Genomic DNA, 12970 nt, shown 5'->3' on the forward strand with positions numbered 1-12970 from the left:
TTTGCTTTTCCACCAGGTTTTGGCTGCAGAGGTTTGTTCCCGTTCAGCCACAGGAGCGTTAGTGAGGTCCAGAACTGATCTCCGTTCTGTTAAGACGCCTTTTAAAGCCAATAGGTCCAGATTAAATCTAGATGAAGGCATTACCAAACAGCGCGCTGATCAATTTGGCCTCTACGTGCCGACACAAGCTTTAATAACTGACTTTTTAGGACTTTCTGCCTAGAATTAGCTCTCACTGTCTCTACTCCCATCGCTGTTTTATACATTATTTCCTCTGTTACCTCCAGATGCGACAGATGTAGGGAGGAGGAGGAGGAGGAGATAAACATCAAGGCCGTGAAACTCCGACGGGAAAGGGATGAAAACACTCGAAGGCTGATGAACATTAAAGCGCCGCCCGTCTCCTGACTCGACAATGAAACAAGTAATTTCTTCCTCACGTCTATTTCCTCCAAAGCGATTCCCAACACATGAAAAAAGAAGGCGTCCGCATCGCTCTCTTATTTATTTGTGCCTTTATTCTTCCCTCTTTCATTTACTCAGTCGACTCTCATTATTCTAACCCGCCTACACCTGGAGTCTCCTATAGAACCGTAAACACCTTTTTTCCTTTAAGCGAGGAAGGAAACAGTGCAGTTGATCGGCAGCAGAGGGGAAAAAAAATACCCAAAACACTTCCTGTCACGTTTTAATTGGAGCGGTGAGATGACGAATGGTTCGTCATATTCAGCCATCCATCATTGCCGCTTTCACCGAGCGAACTTTAGGGAAGAACTTCATTTTCCTCCACGGCGAGGGAGGACAAATGCCATTATGATGCGTTTTACTCCGCCTCCCCCTCCATTTTCTCTCCCTGTTCATAATCTTCCTGTCTCATGTCACCTTGCCTCCTCCTCCTCCTCCTCTCATTCGTATTCTCCCGTTCTAGCCACAGGGTGTTCAGGTTTCATTATGAGATGAAATGTATTCAAAGTGGAGAGGGAGGAGAGGATGGAGAGATGGGTGGATGGATGCATGGCAGCCTGGTCAGAAAATACCTGAGGCTTTCCGGATATGTGTGTGTGTGTGTTTGTTTATGCATATTTACTTAAAATTGGCATCCATGCCTGCGAGCGTTTTCAGTTTCTGTTTCCTGTTTGCTCTCAGAGTATTTGCATGTGCATGTCGCATGTGAGCATCCTCACGTTCCCTCAGTTTATAATCATAGCACACACTCATGTATCATGTAGTTCCATGAAGGACCTGGACACAAACCCATTTATCTGTTTACCTGTCTGGAGGTAAACACCTGTCATGTGACAGTGCTGTGTTAAAGGACTGACGCTAAAATGCTAAGCTGTGGTCTTTTTTGGCTAAAAAATACTTGAATATAAACATATAACTACAACTATTGGTTTAAAGTAGGAAAGAGACGGTTTGTTGACCCATCCATCCACCCAACCTCCTCCGTAAAGGGAACATCGCCTTTGCTCTTGACATAATTATGGCGCCTATAACTGGATACAGGCGCCTTCATGACCTAAGTCATGGCCACTGCCATTTGTAGACAACTCTGATTTGGCTTTGGTAATTAAAAGAAATTATTGAAGTGAGACAATCAGCAATGCACTTACTTCATATCAGTTAAAATTAATATGTAATAATCATTATTTGGGGGATTCCTGTTACATGTTAATGCTACTTCTAACCACTAGCTAACGAAACGTTAGTTGTGTGTTTCAGGTGTGTCCAAGCAGAAGCTGCATTTACTACTTTCCCCTCCACCGTGGCTCATCTTACTTCTTGTAATATCTTTGTTGGAGAGGCTTCACTTCATAAAGACAGACCAGACTTCGTCCCCTCTGTGTCCTTTGGTCAAAGTGAGTGAGAGTTTAGGGGTCAGTGAATATAGTCCCATCAGTCAGAGTCAACACTCACTGTCTCAGGGAGTATATTCTCTAAATACACGTTTTCCTCGTCCGTTCTTGCCAAAACAGTTCATTGAAGTATGCAAACTCGCATTTACAAGCTATAGTGTTAGAGATGTTTTGCCTCCAGCTAAGCCCCGCCCCTCAAAAAACATCACGTTGTTTACAAACTGTGCAGGAATCCACCATATGTTTCCTGGAGGACAGTTTTTGAAGCTCTGTGCGGCGTCTCTTCATATCACGTCAGTAACAATTCCAGTCGTCTCAAGACGCTTCACATAAGCCAGAGAATGTAAATCCCAAAGTGAGCAATTACTCAATAAAGCAGCACCTGACTCCACCTAACTCCAGGCTAATTCATAAATAGTCAAACAGGTGGTGGCGGGTGGCGTCGAGGCAAACAGCTAGCAGCCAGCGAGGACCTCCACCTGTCACTCAAAGCAGCCAAACCCTTAAATCTGAAGGATTTTAAACCTTGATATAATCTTTATCTAACTATAGCTATAACTAGCATTGTAGTGTGTGCACCAGCCCCAACATCCTCTCATGAACATAAACCATTTTAGTTTATATAAAGATGTCACCCATATATCTTCTGAAGAGCGGTTTTGAAGCCGACAACCTAACTCCAGACTAATTCATAAAGAGTCAAACGTCCACATATGCTCCTTAATACTGCATAATCTCAATGTCATTTCAACGGATTAATGGATAAATTAGCTATAAAGACTAAAATGTTTTTGTACCAGACTGTAAACATGTTTATTCTGGCTGTAACGCTTTTAACATGCCGGCCACTAGTGGATATTAGAGGAACTGCAAGCTCAGACACAACCGATGAATCCTGATAATTATCATGATTTCAATGTAAGGAAAATTATAAGATTATAAATTGTAAAATATGAGTGGATTTATTTTCATGCAAGACTTCTGTTTACGTTTCAACTCGCGGAAATAAAGACGCATATTCTTCTCCCTTTTAAAAATTGAAAGCATTTCTCTGACGCTAAGCAGATACAGAACGACGTCAACAGCAGCAAATTAGTGAGCGGCGCTCCTGGAAGCTTCCAGGCCACGTCCTGAGTGACGGGTGGACATGACAGGCTGGCAGCTGCCTGACTGCAGACAGACACAAATCAATAGCAGGTCGACGGTGGAGACACGGAGACGAGGCGACTCCGGCTTTATATCACTGGATTACTGAGAGGCAGCGACGCAGAAGAGGAGAAAAATGTGTGCGGATATGGTTTTTATGTGCATGCTTCTTGTTTGCATGTTTGTACTCCTGACTGTGCAAATGTACAGTTTGTGTGTGTGTGTGTGTGTGTGTGTGATGGTCATCTGCTCAATAAATCAGTGTGTGATTTAACGGTGTGTCGTGATGTTGCTGCCGTTAGCTCGAAGCTTTTAATCATCTTGAGAGGAAGGTAGATACTAGTTTGAGATTAGAGAAGAGGAACAAACACACAACCACACAACCACGCAACCACACACACAACTCCTCCAACCGTATCCCTCCCACAGAACTCCCATACACTCCTTTCCTCGTCTTCACTGATAAAGCTGCTCTAACGTTTACTATCACGCCCACGTTCCAGGTTTCAGCAGGAAAATTAATCTGAAACTGTTTAAAAGCTCTATTCAGGAATGTCATTGTATATTTTTGTGTATATTCTTGTGCAGTTTCTCCATGTTATCAAGCATAGACAGTATAAAGATGGACGGTGGAACAGCTCGTCTAAAGTGGAGCCAAAGCTAGTAGAGCGCCCCCTGGTGACTGGAGGCTGCAGTATATGTCATAAGCTCCACCTCCTCCGTGTTAGTGGGGATGGTTTCTGTCATTTTAAATCTTTTACATGATGTTTTGTTTTAGTTAGTTATAGTTATAGCTATAGAATAGGATGTGACATGATGTCGACCACTAGTTGCCATGCCAACCGACTTTTTTAAAAGTAGATTTGAGCAGGTGAACAACATTTAGGCTGGTTTGGGATCTTTTTTTTTTTTTTTATGCTAATTGATTTGAAACTAAACCAAAGTGCATTTACTCTTCCCAGAACAGGTCGTGTTCATTCACTCGTGCACTGAACGTGCTCTGCTTGCTTCTAAAGTTGTTGTGGTGGTTGGTTTCCAGCGTTTGTTGCTGGAGGATTTCTGTGCTTTAACTGTATTGTTTTTTTTGTTGTTTTTTTTTGATAGACTTCACTTTCCTGCATCTTTTGGTCTGGAAACCTTTGACTGAATCTTGCAACACTGCCCACATACAGCTGAGCTGACTTTTACAGAAAACACAGAACTATTCTGAGCTTTTATCCCGCAGCGTTTCACCTCCACGTCAACTCACTGGAGGTGTTTTATCACTTGTTGAGTTTCCGTTACCCCTAGAAAACCTAAATACTCCAATGAAAAACTGGTAATGGAAACGATTACATTTCTAAAAAACCTCTCAAATACGTAAAGCTAAAACGTTTCTACACTGTCATGAGGTGGTTTTTCAGGCGTATCGATATAAAAGTATATCGCAAAAAGTGCACTTTTCTGGAGGTGAAGGGGATCACGTGACCAGTTCATTTTAAGTCCATCTTCCTCAAAGTGAAGTCTCGCGAATTAATAAAACTATGGGACATTGCAAGACAAGTGGATTAAGTGGATTTTGGTTTTTATATTTTTATAAATTTCTGCCTTGTTGGTCTTGTAAATTTCATCACTATAAATAATTCTAGTAAAAAACTCACGAGTTGGTTCAAGTTATCGGTTCCATTTACAATTTGTGTATCTTAAATAGCCTAAATTTAGTTTAACATTACAGCATTAACACTAGTTAATATAGGAATAGGAATTTTTTGCACTCACAAAATGTAAATATTGAACAGTTTATATTATTGAAGTTATATTCACGGAGGCAGCCACATAGTTTTAAGACTTCTGTAACCGTATCATTCCCAGAGCCGACTTCTCACCCTCAGGTAAATGAAACGCACCATTAATGTGGATCCTCACAGATCTAGTGTTTCAGACGTTTGACGTTAACACGAGAACTGTTCGTCCTGTTCCCTAAAACCTTTGAGTAGAGATATATATATATTTTATACCAGCACCTCGACCCAGAAACCGAAATGATGAGCATAATACTGTAAGAAAATCAATCTTATTGTGTTTTATTTGCCTTATTAAAGCTTTGATTGTCTACTTCTTGCATGTTTGATGTGGAAGTCAGACAAAGATTTGCATCTCAGGTTTAAATCTGTGAAAATATTGTGGTTTGGGTATGAAGAGGAGGAGGAGGAGGAGGAGGAGGAGGAGGAGGAGAACCCTGCAGCCACACTCAAGTGTTTCCTCTCCAAATCACCGTGTGGCAATATTACGTCCTTTAAAATAGGCCACTTGAGCACGCATTAGTCTATGTAACCGGGATATTCGGCTTTACATCCACTAACACCACTCTGTGCTCCAGCCTGCAGTGATCATTCTGCAGCGTTCGCTTTCTGCAGCACTGTGCAATCACATTATAAAGGTGTTCTCCGTGAAACAATCCACTCGGATAAGCGTAAATCTACATAGCTGCAGTTTTTTCTTAATTTTATTTTGCTCTCAATAAAATAAGTAGAATAACAGCAATATGCTGCAACCCCGCCGCCGCCGTCACATTAAAGTGTCACCTCCCTCTAAACGCACTACGCAATCATCATATTACAGCGCGTAAATCTGCAGAGACAGAGCTGAATCCTCGGGGCTTTTATTTGGGCACCGAAAAGTCGAGGAAGTGGAGCCCCGGAATCAGTTAGCAGACAAATATCCCTCGGCCCCGACATTAATCTGCATAAAGCGCCGGCGCGAGGAGGTGAGTTGTGTGTAATTTGTGCCGAACATCCCACAACAGAAGGAGCAGAGCGGAGCCTCTAATCGGGAGGAACGATGGCGGCTCGAGGCCCTGACCTGCTGACTGGATTCTGCTGAGCTCGCTGGAACAGAAATCTCCTCCCCTCCCCTCCTTTCCTCCCCCCTCCACCGTCATTTCCTCCCTTCCTATCTCTTCTCTTGTCCGCCTCCTGCCTACGTCTCCTTCCCCATGATGGCTTCTTTCTCAGTCCGGGTTGAGCATGTAGCTCATTCTTTCCTCTTTCTGCGTCCTCGTTTCGTCCTTCCCCGTCCCTCTGCGTCCATATTACGTCCTCCTCTGCCCTTTAATTTAGTTTTCCTCCTCATATTATTTCATTACTACATTTCATATTTAGTCCTTTTTTTTCTTCCTACATAATTCCATTTATTTTCTGTTTTTTTTTTTTTTATTTCGGTATCATCCCCCCTCATTTCTCCTCTTGCATATTACATCCTTACATCCTCTCCTGCTTTGACGTTAACCTAATCTCCCCTTCCCTCCTCGTCTCCTGCGCCGTCCTCGTCTTCTCCTTCTAAACCCGACATTTCCACCAGAAACCGTCTAAAGCCAACAGGCGGCGGAGATTAAAGACGAGCTACTCTGGAGCAAAAATAAAAAAAAATTGGGATTAGCATTTGAGATGATACCAACGAGGAGAGCACATCAATAAACATCATTACTAGTAAAAGGTTTGAGGGTCCCTGTGAGAATACTGAGGGAACATTGGAGTTAAAGGAAATAAAACACTCTCTCATTGCTCGATGCAACATAATTAGAAGAATCGATCTAACAGTGAGACAATCCCCATAGACGTCCATGTTACATCCAAATTTACAGCAGAAATAAAAAAAATGAAGAAAAACTGCTTTGGTCTCTGCAGCTAATTTCTCCATAAATTATCTCACGGTTTATGCAGAATTAAGGGCGAATCTTTGTCTATTACTGAATTAGTCGGGAGATGGTTGGAGTCAGACATTATCAAGATGGTTTCAAAACTGAAACATTAAAAAAATCAATGGTTTATGTTCATTTGGCTGCAGTAATTATGAAAAGGAGCTTAAGTAGAAGCTACAGAGGAAGTCAGATGATGCTTCTGCATTGTTATTCACAGAGGAGATTGGGGCGGATGGACGGGTGGACGACTAAAGCCACTTCTTTAAACCACAATTTTGATAATAAATATAATATAATATAATATAATATAATATAATATAATATAATATAATAAATATTCACACCAGTCGCAAAGGAGGAAATCAGGTGACGTTGCTGTTTTGCTATCGCTATAAAGAGGAGGCCAGGGTAGATGAACGGGCAGACAAACTGGCAGTTTCACATTTAAAGTCAGTCTCATATCTTTTCCTATTTGAAAATAAATATGCATTTAAGATTGAGCATATTCACAAATTCTTGCAGTTTCCCAAAACACAATCTCTCCAGGAAATCTATAGGCAGCGGCCTTCATATAGAGTCATGAGAGGAAGGTAAAGAGGAAGTCAGGTGATGCTTCTGCATTGTTATTCATATACAGAGGAGATTGGGGCGGATGGATGGGTGGACAAACTATCCGATTCCTGATTCTTACTTTAATAAAATTTTAATTGTTACCAAACACGACTCAGGACTTTTTGTCTTTAGCTCTTCATCACGTCTTTACGCAGCCCATGGATGCAGTGTCAAGGCTTTTCAGCAAACAGTCAATTAACTGTTTCTGGCCCAATTATTACACAAATCCTCACATCAACATGTTTCAGACCTTTTGACTGGAAGAGCGTTAAAAGTTGAAAGGTTCCTTGATGATGTTGGAAATAATGGATAACAAAACATCTAAGCTACGTATAAAATATCCTCATTTTCAACTTTAATACTCATTATTTATACATATTTGAGTCAGTTTAGAACATAAGACGGTTTATTATTATATTATATATTCTCCAGAGAGTGAAATGGATAAAGTATGGATACTGCAGTTTCATTTTAAAGCTAATCAAATATGAAAATATCTAAAACAGTATATTACAGGGCGCTCTGTCGAACGCAGTGTTAACATTTACTCTGTCGTCCTCGGCTCTTAGACTGATTGACGTTCCTCTCAAAGCTATTATTCTACTCCTGCTATTTGAACACAAAAATGAGAAATTATTTCTTATTAGCTCTGCAGATTTTTTATTTTTTTTTATTCCCCCCCTTCTGCCGAGCCAGTGGGTAAGCTATGCATGGCAGCAGCCCGGAGGCAGACAGGCTGCTGCGTGCTAATATAAAACGTCGTCTCTTGTGAAGCCGACAGTGTTGGCCGGCAGAATAAGCTCAGGAGGTAATTGGGGTCTTTAGCCGGCAAAGCAACGCTGCCGTTCCCAATAGTGTTATTCATCCAGACTAATCGGACACAAAAGGATATCTGCAACACGGGGGATTAAGACGAGGCTCAAGTTGTACTGAAATGGCACGCTTTAAATTTGAATTTTTTTGGGGGAAATTCACCCTCCGATGTGTCTTCATCATTACACAGGTATATATCTAAAAAATACTCTTTCTAGTGTCTGTGGCAGCTTTGCCCAAGAAGATGACCCAGTGCATCACCTCTGCTGTTTGCTCCATCACCAACTGTAATTGTCTGGAACGTCCTGCAGCAGTAATTGCAGGATGGACCATGTGAGCGGAGTGTGTGTGTGTGAGTGTGTGTGTGTGTGTGTGTGTGTGTGTGTGTGGGGGGGGGGTTAACATGACGTCCTCTCTGTGCATGCAAATTAGGGCCACATACGCATTAGTCACGACTGACGGGAGCCACTGTGCAAGAGGGGCCTGCTGCGCTACGAGCGTTAGCATGTTAAGCTAACGAGACAAATGGGCCGAGAGGGATTTCTCAAACATGGGTCAGCACAGAACAAATGGGGAGTGGACTGCACTGTACTCCGCAGCGCTCTACTGTACTGTGGTGTCTCTGCACAAACTGGGTTGCAGTTTATTTGCAGTGCACATTCTCTATGTGTGCGACATCCCGCACGATCTCCGGCGCATGTGGTTTTTTTTTTTTTCCCCTGCGCTGTGGTGTATTACATAACCTCTGTGACATTACACCGCGCTGCATGTTTGCAAGTTTAGTCAAACTTTCAGCTCCTTTGGTCTCTCTCTCTGCAGAACACCACCGAGGACCCAAATGCAATTTCGGATAAAAGCATTTCAACTCGGAAAAAAGGTCGCGCTGAGTGTGGAACTGTGGTGCGACGGCCTGATAGGTGACGCAGCAGGATGCAGGAGGAACAACACGGTCCTGCAGCGCTCCAGCTTCCAGACATGATATGAACTCACTCAATCCGAGCGCATTATTTACTCCTTTTATAAAGAAATAAAACGAGATGATTCAGATCCCATGAAACAGCTCCGACAGGATCAGACTGACTCATTCTGGGTTCTATACATCACTTCTTCTCATCAGCATCCGCGACTGTCAATGTGCAATCATTAGGCGTCCAGTAAAAGCTTTGTGCAACTTGACAACCACTGCAAAAAGATTAATTAAAGCAGTCGATTTTGGAGGAAGTTTTAAAAGGAGCTGTGTCTGCGTTGGCATTCGAGGAGGAGAAAACAAGCGTTAGTTTCTCAGACACAGGCGGCTCCAACGGGTTTCGCCAATAATGACACAATTACGTGTAGCATTAAGGGAGAAAAATCAAAAAAAACAAAAAACATCTTAGTCAGCACAATTAAGTACAGCGTGAGAGGTGTGCTGACAAATACTTTTCACTTAATTGCAGTGATTTCTAGACATTTGAATCGATAACAACCTGCAGCAACACAAGAAAATATCTCTGTTCTGATATTTTAAACCAGAAAAAAAGGCATTTCCCCAATGTTCCTCATGTTATTGTCGTCAACATTCGGAAAATGCCTCATCGGTGCATGAGAAAGAGAGTCAAAAAGAAAGAGAAAGATGGTCGGGGGAAGAAAAGAAAGAAAAAACAAAAAAGGGGAGTAAAAAAAAAAGTAAAAGGAAAGTACCTTTCTTGTGAGTAGCTTCATTTTTGGAGCCTTTGGGGTCTAATAAAAAAAAGATCAGAATTAAACACAGCAGATACTAACAACATGTTACCAACTCTACGTTGTTTGTCCTCGTTCAGGAAAACAACCGCTTTGTCTATCAAGGAGCGAACAAGACAGCAAGGCTTGATTATCTAAAGGTGTCGCACTGCTGCCAACACTCAGCGAGGGTGAGTGTGTGGCAGTGGGAGGGGAGGAGGTGGGAGCGGGAGGGGGGCTTAGGAGGAGGAGGAGGAGGAGGAAGGGGGGCAACATACTGTGAAGGCAATAGCAGGAAGGAGGGATGCACGAGTCTGTAGAGTAACAGTCTACTGCCATACTGCAGCGGGCAGGAGAGGAGAGGCGATGCACTGAGATGAAGAGGAGGAGGGTTGCAATGCAGATCTGTCAAGAGGAGCTGAAGTAAGACTAGCACAATGCACTACAGGAGATGCAAGAGGCCAGAGAGAAAGAGGAGGAAGAGGAGGAGGGCAGGGAAAGTGCAAAGACTACATGTCAAACTGGCTTCATTTAGATTTTTTGCTCATAAAGCCTTATTTATTTTTTCCCCACCTCTTTTTTTTTTTTAATTTCTTTTTGTGCAACAGGTCGACCCATAAGAAACGAGTCTATTAACAAAGTTCTCAAAAGTGATTCCTTTGTCCCTCTGGATAATTTGCCTCCGGCTACAGAAACGGATGAATGATCTCCGGCTCTGAAATGAAATCACGCTCCTTCCTTTAAATGGCCGCTATTAATTTGAGGTCGTTTGGCTGAAATGGAGCCCATCGGGATGACAAAAGGTCCTACGGCACGTCCGCCTCCCCTCCCGCTTCCGTACAAAAAAAAAAAATGCAAATGTTCGACCTCATACGAACGGGACGCATCATTTCAGACAAACTCCGGGACAGAGAACTTTCCTGTCCTGCAGAGACGCTGATTTATAATGGAGAAATGCCAACGCGCTAATGTCAAGGAATTGGAAGTTAAGGCCGAACGATTCATTGTTCCTCAGTGACAAGGCTCCTGTTCACTCCAGGAAAGTTACAGCTCCGACAAAAGACTCGGACTGAAGTGTCACTGAAGATCAGTGGTTTATTGGATTTATCTGGAGAGTTCAAGCAAGTACAAGGAGACGAAACTTTTACTGTTGCTGAGTAGCAGAGAGCAGACACACAACACAAGGCGCCAAACGACTTAATTCTCTAATGTTTCATGCACTTAAACTACCACAATCTACACATGTCCAGATCTGATACTGGACTTATGTCCTAACGCTGGTCCCCGGTAGTTTCCTAAAGTCTTTTCTTGTCTTCCATAGATTCTGTTTAGTCATTTTATTGGAGCTGCTGAAGACGTTGTGGCATCTTTAACACCAATGGAGACAAAGATGCTGCAGGGACGTGTTTTAGTTTGTTGCAGACCCGAAACAATTAACTACAAAAGATTAGACTCGACCGAAGCCTGAAACTGATCCGATCATTTCAAAAATACCTGAATCAACCTGATACTGATCCGCACCAGAACCAGAAATATCAAACATCTCATTCTGACCAGCAAACAGCAAACAAACACATAATGATCCCAGATATATTTAACTTCAACTCATTCTTAACTAGGGACGAACATCGATCCCATTCTTTATCAGTTCCTCCTGTGAGTTTTTGGTCTAGTAAAAGTAGGCGTTCATGGTTTCATGTAAATTTTACTGAGTTTTCAAACAAGAGATAAGAGCTTGCATGAGAAAATAAATAGGAAACTGGTCTCTGGATCTTCATTAGCTCTGCTGAGACTTAGCGTTAGCTGCACTCATTGATCATCTCAGTCTCTGCATTAAATACGTGCATCGTCGATAAATGCTCATCATGTTGGCGTTGGCGCCTTTGCTTGAAATTACGTTGCTCCATAAACTGCACATTTCCCTGTTACAGTCTCTTCTAGTGACGTGAAGCCACTTTAAACCATTTCAGTCTCTCTGCCCTCGTGTTCTTCTTGTCGTCTAGAAAATGTGAATGATGTGAGTTGACGTAAAGATTCTTCCTCTTTCATCTTAATTTTTGCATTACTGCCTCCATCTGGGATGTAAAGATTCAGCACGGAAAGTATCGTTCAGGGGAATCGATAAGCATGAAGCTAATGTTTGTGTGGCTGAACACTGGGAAGTCGTGCTTTTGTCTGGAAGAACTTCATGACATCTCAAGGGTGTAACTAACTTTGTTTTTACCAACAAATTCCTCCAAACAACTTTCTCTTCCTGGTCTTGTGTCATCATCACTGTAATGGCAGCTTTTTTTTGACAGTGTTCAGCAACACTTTGAATTTTGTCCATCTGTGAGTTACGGTAATTTAAATACTGCAAACAAATGTTCAGGTCTTAAAGAAGCGGTTATCGCTGATCCCTGCTCTTAACAGACATTATTAGATGCTGAATTTTAATCAAAATAACTCCTTCATCCTCACGATCAGAGGCTGAAGGTTTCCTCTTAGTACATGCAGGAGTTTTTTCCGTCTCTTCCATAGTCCACGTTTGTTGATTGATGTCCTATTTTGCTCTGACCTGAGTAAACTGGGCCCAACCTGCCTCTTTGCTGTACTTGACAACTGCCATGGTGAGAGATGGTAACCTCTCCGAGTAAGAAGTCTGGGCACGATGTTGTAATCTGTCATTGTCAGGCAGGAGAGGAGGAAAAAAAAAAAAAAAAAGAAAAAGCAAAAAGCAAAAAAAAGCAAAAAAAGGGGAAATGGCGTCTAAGATAGATGGAAAGTATTCGTCGTGACCATGAACTGTTGTAGACAGGTGACTTAAACTCTATAATCTGCCTGAATCCATGAAAGGCAATTTTTCCTCACTCTTCCTGTGCGTACGACGATCTGTGTGTGTCAGAGCTAAGCTCGGGCTTAGCCCCGCGGCCGCGCTGCCTGTCCAACATCCCAGCACCTGATTCCTGGCATTAAAACCCACAGCAGCTTTGTTTTTTTATTTTATTTCCATTCTTCGCCTCGGCTGCTGGCGGCGGGTTAGGGATCTCATAACGCTGGCTAATTACTCGCACTGTGCACAATCAATTCTCCTGGCTTTTGCAGGGAGACGTGTAACAAAAAAAAACAAACTAAGAAAATGTCTTTGTGTTACAAGACAAAAGGGTATTTTTTTGTTGTTAAATGA

The 12970-nt window shown here is 42.3% G+C and overlaps 1 protein-coding gene across 4 annotated transcripts in view; it reads right to left on the bottom strand.

Moving 5' to 3' along the window:
* The window catches only part of glra1 (glycine receptor, alpha 1), a 129230-nt gene that overhangs the window by 64711 nt on the left and 51549 nt on the right, over positions 1 to 12970 (bottom strand). For 3 of the 4 annotated variants that reach the window (XM_047584658.1, XM_047584657.1, XM_047584656.1), the window contains one exon: positions 9787 to 9825. The exons of the other annotated variant lie outside the window; for it this stretch is intronic. In XM_047584658.1, the coding sequence (XP_047440614.1) occupies positions 9787 to 9825 (39 nt within the window). The remainder of the gene's footprint in view (positions 1 to 9786; positions 9826 to 12970) is intronic. 4 annotated transcript variants of the gene reach the window in all.

The sequence above is a fragment of the Mugil cephalus genome, chromosome 5 (genome assembly GCF_022458985.1).
Source record: "Mugil cephalus isolate CIBA_MC_2020 chromosome 5, CIBA_Mcephalus_1.1, whole genome shotgun sequence".
Taxonomy (NCBI): Eukaryota; Metazoa; Chordata; class Actinopteri; order Mugiliformes; family Mugilidae; genus Mugil; species Mugil cephalus.